The sequence below is a fragment of the Callithrix jacchus genome, chromosome 4 (genome assembly GCF_049354715.1).
Source record: "Callithrix jacchus isolate 240 chromosome 4, calJac240_pri, whole genome shotgun sequence".
Taxonomy (NCBI): Eukaryota; Metazoa; Chordata; class Mammalia; order Primates; family Cebidae; genus Callithrix; species Callithrix jacchus.
Genome location: NC_133505.1, coordinates 154120921 through 154134098, shown reverse-complemented (window position 1 = coordinate 154134098; position 13178 = coordinate 154120921). Strand labels below are relative to the sequence as shown.

The following is a 13178-nucleotide window of genomic DNA, read 5'->3' as shown; positions in this document are numbered from 1 at the left end:
TGGCCTCGAACTCCGACCTGAAGTGATCCTCCCGTCTTGGCCTTTCAAAGTGCTGGGATTACAGGCGCGAGCCACCATGCCTGGCTGGGTTCATTACTTTTTAAGTTAATATCTAGCCTATAGGCCAAACCTATATCTAATCAAATTTAAATATTTGATTACTTTATACAATATCTGACTCAACCACTCCTTGATAAAAGTTAACTCTTCTATTTACGTTTTAGTTTAAAGCAAAAACTAAGTAAAATCATGTAAAAGCGAAAACTATGGTATTTACATAAGATGCAACCACAGGTATTGTTCTGTAGTGGAAAAAGAGTGAATGTATAAACTTACTGGAATCCACTTTCCATCCTCAAAATCAGTTACTGTCTTAAGCTAGAAAGTGATTTAAAGTTAGGGGTTGTTTAACTATAGCTATTACGTTAGTGGGTAGTGCATGCGTAAAAGAAAAGTGCTTCCTATGTGAAACTGTCAAAAAGCATTTGTTTGTTAATACAGGAATACATATATTAGGTTAAATTTTGGACTGTTAGGAGATATTTAAAGCACAGACCCTGCTAGTCCATAAGGGCGCCATGTAAACAAAGAGAAATCCAGTCATAGTACATGACTTCCACATCTAAAAAAATGACAAATCCAGTGTTAGGAAAGAGGCATTAGGCAAACTGGGAAGGGGTGGGGGTTGGAAGGGACATCAAGTTTTCACCTCTCAGCTTCATTAACTTAATTAGTATCCTTTAACAAACAACAATGGGTCACATTTATAAAAGTCACCCCATTTTCACCGATGTAAAAAAATTTCAGTTAAAAGAGAAAATACAATACAGAAAGTAAAATGGCCAAATAAAATCTGTAGTTAGTTGATGTCACATACAAGGTTGCTCTTGTGCTTGAAACCTAATACCCTCAAAATTAGAAAATATTATATCCCTAAAACAGTCCTCCAAAAGGCAATATTAAACAGAGATTTTAATAAATCAGAAAAAAAATCCAGAGATTTTCATCAAATATCATAGGTAAAATATACCTAGACTGGTCAGTAATATCTATACAATGTGCATGTAAACAGATGTAGAAAATCAATTTGGCACAGTCTAAAGATAACTCTTTTAGAATCATATGATACATATACCGCCTCTTTAGATATCACTACTCTGATTTGATCAAATTATTTTAAATCCCGTGCTTCTCAAACTGGAATGCGCACACTAGTCACATGGAGATTTTGTTAAAATGCACACTCTGATGCTGTACTCTGTGACTAGGGCTTAAGAGACATTTCCAAGGAGCCCCAGGAGCTGCTGCTGGTCTGTGGACCACACTTTTGAGTGGCAAGGTCCTTAGACACTAGGGAACTTATGGCAGTAGCCAAGACAAATCCATGAATCCCAGTATGCATATATAATTAATCCCATCGAAAACATTGTGAACAAGTCTCAATAACTAGCTTGTAAAACGTGGAAGAGTAAAGTATAGTGGTTAGGACTGGGTTTGGAATCAGCTCAAACCTAGGTTCACATTCACTTCAAGTACTTCATGTATAACCTTAGGCTAATCACTTTGCCTCTCTAAAATTCAAGTTTCCTCATTTGTAATATGAGGATAGATAGTTGTGAGGATTATAATAAAATGACATAAGCAAAGAACTGAGCATAATACCTGGCACACAGTATGATTTAATATATGTTATTGTTTATTAATAAGGTAAGCAAATAATCTAATGTCCCTTCATTCTAATTTTATGGTAAAATTTTAAGTAACTAAAATAAAACCATAGAAAAACTTTAGGACAAAAGCATAGAATGCAATGTACCACTATAGTAAGCTCAACCTTTTAAGTTCATTTCAAAAACTAACTCATAATGGCTACACAAAGAAATGACTTGAGTGATTTATAAGTAACAAATTCATCTCTAAATAAAATGTTAAATACATATTTTAATCAATTTGAAATATTTAACGTATTTATGCTTTCATTCAGTACCTATACATACACTGCCATCAAAAAAATATACCAGCACAAAATTTCCTTCTGAATTTTGCAGGTGTATGCTTTTGATCCTCCTTAGGATTTCTACTATAAATCCCTTTATATAACATCAAATCTTAAAATTTTAAGTTAACCTCTCCCATACAATAAAAGTTTTTTTGTACTATTTTTATTATGTAAAAAATACTAAGTATAACCAGCTTTCCAAATAATCCCCAGTCTAATTTCAACATTTTATTGAGAGGTTAAAATCACACACAAAATGACTGGGAAGACTTTTTGCATGGCATATAAATTTTAATCAGTCAATTTATTATTTTCTCCTGAAACACTTTGCAATTGGATTGCCACAACCTGGACACCAACTTTATGTTCAAATGACAGATATTTAAGCCAGACTGCTATTATACTTAGATATAATTTTAAGCAATCTCCTTGAATTCAGAACTTGAAATGACAATATTAGATGATTAACTTTTGTTATTTTGTGTTAATTCAAGCTATCAAGAAATATTTTAAAATATAGCACTAAGAGCTTCCATGAGTAGAGAAAAACTTGTGTTACATGTGGAGGTGTGAATATTCATTTATTAAATATCTACTGGGCAATATTCCCATCATGTGCCAGAGGGCAGCAATATATTTCTGTCCTCCCAGTAGCTCACATTAGATGAAACAACTCCAATGCAATGCAGTACGTAATACTCACAGAGGTAGGCATGAGGCATCAACTGGAATACAAGGGATTTATACCTATCTCAGTCTGTAACACCTATCTAAGACTGTAGGATGTGCAGACAAAGCCAGCAAGAGAATTTGTACATTTTTACAAAACAAGATGTTCCCCAAACATTTCTTTTTTGGTTAAGAGTATATTTTCTTTTGATGTAAAACTTACATCAAAATGCACAAATTTTAAAGGTACATTCACTGAGTTCTGACAATATATACATCTCTGTAACTCAAACTGTTACAACAAGCACGATAAAGAACATTACCAGTCACCCCAAAAAGGACACGCATGCTTCTTTTTCATCAATCCCCATCCAATTTCCAGGAATAATCACTGCTCTGATGCTTACGCACAGACCAGTTTTGCCTGTTCTACAACATTATACTGATGAAATCACAGTATCAACTTTTGTGTAAGGTGTCTTACATGCAGGATAATGTTTTTTAGCATCTTCCTGAAAACATTTTAAAGCTTGTATTTTTTTTTCAATGCACAGAATTAATGTAAATACATATCCTCTTAACAGATTTAGAGGCCTATATTGAATTATATTATCTTACTTCATCTTATACTACATGCATTTTTATCTTTGAGTTATTGTGAATTTCACGTTTTCATAGCATATTTGGAAAATAAATATACAGAAAAAAAGGTCACTATTAATGCCCATATGCAACACTTTTGCATATTTCCTGCCAGTTACTTTTAAAAATCCACTTTACATAGGTAAGATCAACTTTATAAAGAAATCTGTATCCTGCCATTTTTCACTATTAAAATAAGCATCTTTTTACATGTCTCTGGCTGTCAGTATATTTTAATGGCTGCATATTTGTATGAACACTTATAAGTCAGTTAGGCATTTTCCAGTTTTTCAGTACACACAGAAATAAAAATGTTTTACATAAATATTTTCACACATTTTCGCTTATTTCCTTAGGATAGAGTTTTATAAGGGAAAGTTAATGCCAGTACTACTCCCCCAACTCCCAAGGAGCTCTAAAGCATGCCTTTAGTATTTTTTCAAAGGTATAATACCACAAAAACTTCAGTTTAGATGAAAACAAACAGAAATATGTCTAACTTTGGTAAAATGTCAAAGTTTTGCTCACAACTATATCCCGTCAAAACTCAAGAAGCTGGTCCATTTTGTTACTGCAGAGTGCACTGAGAAATCTGAATGTTAACTAGTTATCGCCTACTTCCTTCGGAATGTTAGCTTGTCTATTTTGCATGCATGCCTTTCGCAGAGTGGAGGCTGGGAGTAGGAGGAAGGAGTTGAGGGAGAGGGAGGAAAGGAGGGGAAGGATTTAAATCTTAGGATGTCTGTAACGGGTTTCTTTCCCTTGCATGAAGAGGCTTCTATCTAAATGCTTGTAAGTGCCAGGCAGAACAAATGTGCAGTATCTACCAAAGCTTTGTCTTGAGTTGCAATACTGACTTGGGTTGTGATCACGTATCCTTACCTAATTTGTATTGAAACTGAATGTTCCTATTTTTCTTTGATTTTCATAGGTACTTTAGTGTAAACCTGGGAAAACCTCAGGCAGTTGTTGTTAACCACATACAATGTCATTATGAATATTTCAACTAAAATTTTAAACTGTTTTTGTAAAAATAATTCATTCTTGTAAATAATTCAAATAATGCAAAAATTACACCTTAAAAATAATCACCCAGCATCCTACTAACCAGAAATAACCATTAAAATTAGTTGGACATCCATCTGTTATCTTTCTTTGTATAAATACAGATAGCCACTAATAAATATATGCAGAAAAAATGTGATGCTATATGCTTAAACATTTACTTTTCCCAAAATCTAACTAAAGTGAAACTAAAGTAACTACTATATTTCAAACCTTTTTTTTTTCCTACTATAAGATGTATCATTTCTTAAAAGCTCTCAGGAAAACACATTGTGAAAAATATTCAGAGGCTGAAATATATCTATAACTATTAGACAGTAAAGATTGGCTCTCAGCTATCAAAGATCAGGAAAATAGCCCTCTTTTCCTTTTATGAACAAACATTCCTTCTTCCTGATTTTTAATAGTTATGTTATTTTCACATTTACAAGTTTTAAGACTTATACTACATATCATAAACACAATTTACACACAGGTTTAGTGTAGGTTTTGAGTTTAAATGGATTTAAAAATCAATATCAATCTTCCTACCATGGCTTTCCATCTCTTGGGTTATTTTGCTATAGTACTTAATTGTGGAACTTTCATCATGAGGTAGTTTCTAAAAACTACTGCTATATTCCTTGGCTTCTTACATGGTCAGAAATGTCTGCCTATTGTCTTCATTCTTGAAAACGGTTGACCTTCATACTTGAAAACTGTTTACCTCTATTATGTATGTTTTCTTTCACTGATATCGACTTTTTTGCTATTTCATTCCTTCTACTAACTTGGCGTTTAATTTGCCCTTCTTTTCCTAACTTAAGACAAAGACTTAAGATCATTGGTTTAACATAGTTCTAATATAAGCATTTAAAGTAGACAGTTCTCAGGATCTAGCTTGACTCTCCTCAGAGACTTCTAGAATTTCTTGGAGCAGTTCCTCCTGTCTAGCAAATATTCCAGTCATGCCGGCAACCAGAACTTCCATGCTCTGCCTCCTCAGCTTCTGATACTGCAGCTCCACTTGTGCTGCAACAGGAACGTGGTCTGTGGAAAAAAGCTGAGCAGAAAGGTGGGAGAAATGTGAGGCTCACCTCATGCATCTCCATTTTCTCAAGGATGACAGTCTTGGAATGACTGTTGTTCAATGCCTGGAAATACTGAGCTCATCTTTTGACCAATTTTATAGTTGTTTTTAGTGGGAGGCTAAGTCCCAACCCTAAGGCCTAAAGTTGAACTTCCAGCTAAAATTCTGTATCTATTTTTTTTTTTTTTTTCCTGAGAGGACTTACCCTGTCACCAATGCTGGAAGTGGTGCAATCTTAGCTTACTGCAATGCAACCTCTACCTCCTGGGTTCACATGATTCTCCTGCCTCAGCCTCCCAAGTAGTTGGAATTACAAGCACATGCCATCATGCCCAGCTAGTTTTTTTTTGTATTTTTAGTAGGGATGGGGTCTCACCATGTTGGCCAGGCTGGTCTCGAACTCCTGACCTCAAGTGATCCACCCACCTCAGCCTCCTAAAGTGCAGGAATTACAGGCATAAGCCACTGCACCTGGCCTTGTATCTTTCAATTTTTGTGACTTCTGGGGAATATACTTGCTTCAGGTCTGTTTATTTAACCTCCTCGATGGCAAGACCAGAAGAGGCAGATCCACTCCTGGAGAACCTCTAGTCAGTTGGTCCTCCTGGCTTGTACCCTGTACTTTGATATAACTTTGTGATGATGGGGTTGTAGACTCTGTCCAATAATTTTATGATGTTTATATTTCTAAGTCCCAGGAGTCTCAGAATCATTTATAAAACTCATTTACCCAGCTAGCTGGTTTCATTGTATTTATCAAGAAACTTGTTCATGTCTTGAAGTTACTCATCTTCTATTGTGACCTTCAAACTGAAAGCATGCAATCTGGATGAGTTCTTGAAAGACACATAGTTTCTATTTCCTTCTTCCCCTGTGTATTCTTCAACCCTTGCCCCTGACAGAAGGTTTCTTCAATCTGAGGAAAACCAGTTTCAGAGAGTCTAGGCAAGTTGTCAAGGTCAGTCCTTGCTCTCTTTTTATAAGCCTGAATAAGGACATCAAACTTTCTGGTTGCAGAAACAGTGAAGAGCTGCATTTGCTTAGTAGGAATAATGAAGTTATACCTGATCACAATAATTATCTCTGCAATGCAAATTTCAATACTAAGGAAAGATGTATGATGTCCAAGAGAAGCAAATATCCAGGCAAGGGTACTACTTGGATGATTATATAATAGCTAAGTTTTATAATGTGATGCTTTTTAGTCCTCTGCAACTGGAGAAATTTTCCTAAGTGTTCTCAATTGTGCAGACTGCTATTACTTCTTTGAAATTAAACAGATGTTTTGTACGTTTCCTTTAGTTTTTCTAACCACTGTGTCCATATCTTTTTTCTAAACAAACATTCTTGAAAGAAAAAAAAAACAGAAGTATAATTTCACTTTTTAGAATTTGAAATTTATAGTAAAAAATGGCATAACAGTAAAAAGTAAAAAAAAAAAATTATGACTGTACAATGAAGCTGCCAATGAAGCAAACTGATTTTTGTTTATACTGAGTTTCAACAATTAGAAAAAATAACAATATTACTTTTGTGAGAGCCATCACTACTCTCTTGAAAGGGCTAATGTTGGACTGTATTTGTGTTAAATAAAACTGAGATAGTAAATTAAAATTCAGTTTGCAGGATATAGCAAGAAATTCAAGAGGAAAAGTGGAACCAGGAAGTAGAAACTCTCTTGTCACTTATCACACATATTTAATAGCCATTAGAAATAATAATATCAATGGCTATCTCCCTTGCTAAAATATTCCAGGAGTTCAGAAACAGAATTTATCTTTTAAAACACTGTATATGTATGTGTCCAGCACTTAATGTGTGCTTAATAAACACCACAATGAATAAATGAATGAACTAAAAGTGTAACCGAAGTTACACTTCTATAGAATGAAAAGAAATAAAATGAAAAAGAGAGCAAATTAAATACGGGCCTGTTAATCAAAAAGATGACTCTCGGAAATACTCACAGAATCTGTATCTATTACCTGAAATAGAGGTAAATCTTTAAAGAGGTATCAGTACTTGTCCAGTAAAGATAGGACTACACCAAGTTCTTTTCATTCTTGAACTCCCAGAGCTTTTCTCTTCAATTTTTTTTCCTGCCCCATCTGCTTTCCAAACATTTGTAAAACTTAATGTCTAATACAACACCATGATTAAACTCTGCAACATCTCAAAGAGAATTTTGTACAGAATAAAAGGTATTACATAAACCTCACACAGTAAGTGTTATGGAATGAACTGTGTCCTTGCAAAATTCATATATAGAAGCCCTAAGCCCCAGTCCTCTACTATATTTGGAGACAGGGTCTTTAAAGAAGTGATTAAGTCACAATGATGCCCTTAGGCTGGGCCCTAATCCAATTGGATCTATAAAAAGAAGAAATGTGGATACACAGACAACAGGGTCCTGCCCTGCACAGAAGGCCACCTGCGGATACAATGAGAATACAGCTGTCTACAAGCCAAGGAGAGGGGCATCAGAAGAAATCAAACCCACTGATACCTTGATCTTGGACTTCTAACCTCCAGAATCGTTTAAGCCTCCCAGTCTGTGGTATTTTGTAGTGGCTGTCCTAACAAACTAATACAATAAGTAATGACAGAACATAAACTGCCACATTTATAGTTTTGCTCAAGTAAGAGCTGACAAATATTTATTTCAGTAATATAACTTTATCTCAGACTAATTTTCTATATTCTAGGAAGCAAACTACAAGTTATTTCTAGAAAGATCGTCACAAATCCTTTTAATATAAAAAACAGACAGTTCAAAAGAGATAAGTACACATATAGTAAGTACAGGAATATGAAAGACAGACTTTCCAGGATGCATATTTTATTAAGAAATTTGACAGAAAATAAATTCAAAATTTAAATTTAAATATACAACATGTCAATACTTTTCAGATTTTATTCATTTTAAAAAAATTTGTTAGAACTCAGACTCATAATAATTTTGAAGTATCTGCCTATAAAATTTAGTTCTCGACCAATTAAGGGTAAGTAATACTTTTCTTTCAAAATACAAAATATTAAAACCACCTGTAAAAATGGTATCGTTGTACACTACTAATCATCCCTTTCAAAGTGAGCATTTCTTCTTTCAACAGCCATCTTGTGGGCTGAATATAAAGGCTAAATTCTACAAATTCAATAGACACATTTTAGGTTGAATACTGAGAAAAGTAAAGTAGAAATAGCACTATTTTGAGTTTTACAATGAATTAAATAATTTTATAACTTAAAATACTACTTAATTAATTTAATATAAACTTTTTCATTCATATGGCAACAAATTTAAATGAACCTTGATGAATTTATTTTTCAACTTGTAAATACAAAAGAATTGAGAAGACATACAAGAAAAAGCAATCACATAAGAAAGAAAAAGTGGAAACTTGAATATGAAGTGTGAAACATGGTATACATAGTAAAACGAGTCAAGAAGCCTGAATTCTAATCCTAAGTCATTACCATGGGGTATTACTTTGGATGTGTCACTTAACTTCTCTGAGAGTCAGTATCTTTTTGTGAAAAACAAAGGTGTTAGAACTGCTTTAAAATATTGTGAGTTAATGAGTTAGTGATGTAGAATAAAACAACAGAGAGCAGGTTTGGTTATGCTGGAACATTTTAAAAAAGCAATCAGAGATTCATGTGTAAGAGAACTAATAAAAACAGGACTTGAACAAACATTGTCATTTAAACAGAATTCAAAAATTATTCCAGTTTTTGCTAAGTTAATCCTTACCTAAATAATTATGCTAACTCAGAATTGGTGTGATAAAAGTGACCTTGGAAGTATAATTTTCCCTCTATTAATAAATACTACATGAAAAAAATACCTGGTATAGTGTCTCGAATTTATGAGGTACCCAATAAATGAAGCTAATATTTCTACCTGTTTTGGCAAAGCACTCATAAGTCACCATAATTTTGAGTTTTTATTTTTTACCCTTAGTATTATTTTCCCCTCACAAGTTGAGGTAATCAGAAGGAATTTGGCAATCATTCCTCCTATAAGAAAATTAGTAATAAAACTGCATATAGGCCAGGTCACAGACTAAGGGTTCCAGCAAGAAATCTACTTTCAGCATGAAACCAAACCATAATGAAATAGAATAATATTCAGAAAAGGTTAATCATTAGTTTCAAATTTATCAAACAATGCTAGCATGTAGACTGTATTTTATTCATAAGGATATCATGAAAAATTTGATTAATACATTGTTAACAAAGATATGCACTGTAGGACTAATTTTTATAAGAATTAAAAATAAAAAGCTTTGCAAAATTCTATACTTTCAAATTTTTATAAAACAAATGAGTAAATAAGTGATTTACAACAGTACAGGAAAAACTATGGATTTTGAAAATGCTGATAATTAAGATTTTACTAATAAGAAATAGTTAAAAGGTATACACAGTCAAAACAAATTACCATATGCATACATATTACATGAATGAAGCTTTCCTGTGGATGCTGCAATTATATTCTATTCTATTATGTTTTTACTGTCAAACTCATGAGACTAAAGCTATTTCTTTATAGGCTGCTTTTATGCAAGAACAAGGTCACTGTCAGGATCATTCATCTGATTTAGTTTTCAATCAAGAAATCAACTATGAAGATGGGCTTTGGGTAGATGGGCTAGGGGACTCCAGGGTTCCTTTCCCTTGAGTCTAGTATTTGAGGAAGGTAGACTTCTAGATACTATATTATGCTTGGATGATTGGTACCAAGATGGATGGCATCCATGATCTGGCTCTAACAAAGAACTTAATATGAGCCAATCTTTTTGTCCAGATTACTATGTAGATAGAACAGGGCCATAACGAAATTACCTAGTTATTAACCACACCATGAATTTGCTTTTGAATCCTTATAGTTTTTGGTAAATTATATTAAGAGATAATATAGCACAATGTTTAAGAGGGCAGACAGTGGAGTGGGGCTACCTGGGGGTAATTCCTGCTCTCATTTATTAGCTGTGTACCAACAGATACGTTACTTATATTCAGTTTCCTTATCTGTAAAACAGGGAAACAGTAGTAATCAACCCACTGGGATTACTGAGTGGATTGAGAAAAATTATCTGTAAAATGCTGGAACACAGCAGAAACATTACAAGATAAAGGCTAAACACATTCAAAAAAAGCTTATCATTATAGTCTCAGCTATCTCAGCTGTACTGTCAGGCAGTTTTAAAAAAAAAAAAAGGTAGGGTGGTTGATTTCCCATGCGTCGGTTAACCATTAAATTGTGACTGACATCCTGTAACACCCACCCACAGCACACCCAGACACAAAAACTCTGACACCAGCAGCAGTTAACTCTCAAAGAACAGGTAAAATTCAGTGCAAACTTTCAGGGTCAAGCTATTTACTCACCTTCCACTCAAGGTAGCCCTTTGACTAGTGCAACCCTGAAGGTTCCAGTTCTTATATTTTCCCTTAAAAGGCAACTGCGTAACTACCTAAAGTTGAAGCTATAAATGCTTGTATGTTGAGGAAGCAAGAGGTGGTAAGTTCATGAGGTTCAGGATACTTCATAGCAGGTACTCGATCGGATGATAAGGTGAGCTCAAAATGCTCAAGAAATCCTAATACTTTTGACACCACAGCTTCACACACAAAATACCAGTCTTGACAGAGAGATCCTCAGAAGATCTATGAGTTATTTTCCAATGTTTCATTGACATTTTATGTTTTTCAATAGCATATGTTATGCTAATTCTTAGAACAAAACTAGATACTAATGTAGAGAGTAACTAATGTGTCACTTTTTCAATGGCAAAAACTTTACAGTCTACAATGGGGCAGTCTCCCTTTGAAGGAATAAAAAAGTTGTGACACTAACTTTCCTTCTATATACCCAAATCTTGTGATTAAAAAAAAGCACACACTGTAAGGTTTCAATCAAAGCCAAAGAAAATTACAGAAAAAATTGGGGGTATAACAGTGGTTCCTGAGGTTTAAAAATAACTATGCATAACCGTGTACTAACACAGTTTTGAAAAGTTGAATAAAGTTAACACGCTTCCCTCAAAATATGTAACCACAGGAACTGGCATGACAAAAAGTAAAACTCACCGATAAGATAAAAATAAAGCAAGAATGCCATCAAAGAACTATCCTTCCAATAACATTATCAACACTGATAAATTTGCTAATGTAGTCTTTCAAATAGTCAAGCTCAAGGATTTCATGTTACATATTCTATTTAAAACACAGAAAAAAAATAGGAAGGTAGTCAATAAACAAATAAAACTCCAGCACAAAATATAAGACAGAAAAATTATTTTTTAAAATTTATGTACGAAGTCCCTTTCATGCAAAGTAAAATCCCTAGGCAATTTAATTTTAAAAGTTGTTTAGTAAAATGTATGTAAGAAAATCTTCTCTAACTTTTTGCATAATATGACAACAAAAGAACCTCTAATGTACTATTAAGATAAACAAAATTGGTTAAAGACTATTATGCCATACAGCTAGTACATAATTACAGTGATTCAACTATTATCCAAAGAGTCACTAAAAACCCACAAATACAAGGACAAACAATTGATTTTCCATAAATGAAGAGCCCTTTGCCCAAGAATAAACCACCTTATTTAAAAAATAACCAGGGGCTAACAGTCAGCCATCATTAACATGACTAAACAGGGTTCAATTTACAAAATACAGACAATATGGATGTTACTTCTAAGAATTTTTGAAAACTTAACCATATCTAAAACATCATCAGTTGAGAAAAAGCAGAACTATTCCACCTGCCTAGAAATTCATCTGATTTGACTGGATTCAAGGAATATACGCTAGAGGTTTTGGGAGGAAAAATACAGTAACTGTATAATAAAAATTTTGAAGTTAAAGCAAAGATCAAACTTACCCTCTTTCTCTAAAAGTGTTTTTCAAGCCTTTAAAAATCTTTGGAGAACATTTGAACTTCCATGACCTTAAAATCCTAATTTGATTATGTCCTCAAAGTTTGATTATATATTTTGTTCCCTAATTTTAAACTTTGAGAACTTTGGATTGAGTAATTATCTCAACATATATTCACAAAAACAATCACAAGAAGCAATGCATTTTTTACTTGCAGAAGTGGGGGCAGTCCTAGAAAATTCCTACTTAAGCTTGCTAAAGGCTGTACAGCTTACTGACTAAAAGAGTCAATCTTACAGAAAACTGTTTCCTAGAAATATGGGGACTTGAAAATATGAGAGAAATGGAATAAAGGTAGAAAAATAAAACTATAAACAAACAATTGCTTCAAAACTTGAGAGTATAAAATTGTGTTATTTATGGCATAAATTGAACCCTGCTTTATTTTAAAGTAGAGCAAAAATAAAATTAACAGAGAAATTCACACTGTAAGTCAGAGAAAGAACTGCAACCCAATTGAACTGATTTTTAATAATTATTGCCCCATGAGTTTAGAAGAGACACAGCCCAAGAGATTATTTTTTTTAGCACAGGAACAACAAATTTACATGAAAATACAATGCAATGAATAATTTTCTGGTGTTGGGTTAGCACTGCATATAGCAAGGATTAGAAACAAAATAGAAATTTCTATTTCCTACCTATATCACTGGCTACCATCTTGGAAAACTTTCTGCTTTTGGTCTTCACTGAAAATAATATTTTGATATAAAAATGTCAAAATCTATTCAAAGTAAACTAAATAAATTAAACATAAAAGAAAATACTTTAAAATCAAGATAC

At 33.4% G+C, this 13178-nt stretch overlaps 1 protein-coding gene across 13 annotated transcripts in view; it reads right to left on the bottom strand.

The window, feature by feature from the left end:
- STXBP5 (syntaxin binding protein 5) overlaps window positions 1-13178 on the bottom strand; it is a 179612-nt gene that overhangs the window by 33291 nt on the left and 133143 nt on the right. For 5 of the 13 annotated variants that reach the window (XR_013534617.1, XR_013534616.1, XR_004742141.3 and 2 more), the window contains one exon: window positions 13037-13084. The exons of the other annotated variants lie outside the window; for them this stretch is intronic. Coding sequence is in view for 2 of the 5 variants with exons in the window: in XM_078370267.1 (XP_078226393.1) it covers window positions 13037-13084 (48 nt within the window). In the remaining 3 variants the exon portion in view is untranslated. The remainder of the gene's footprint in view (window positions 1-13036; window positions 13085-13178) is intronic. 13 annotated transcript variants of the gene reach the window in all.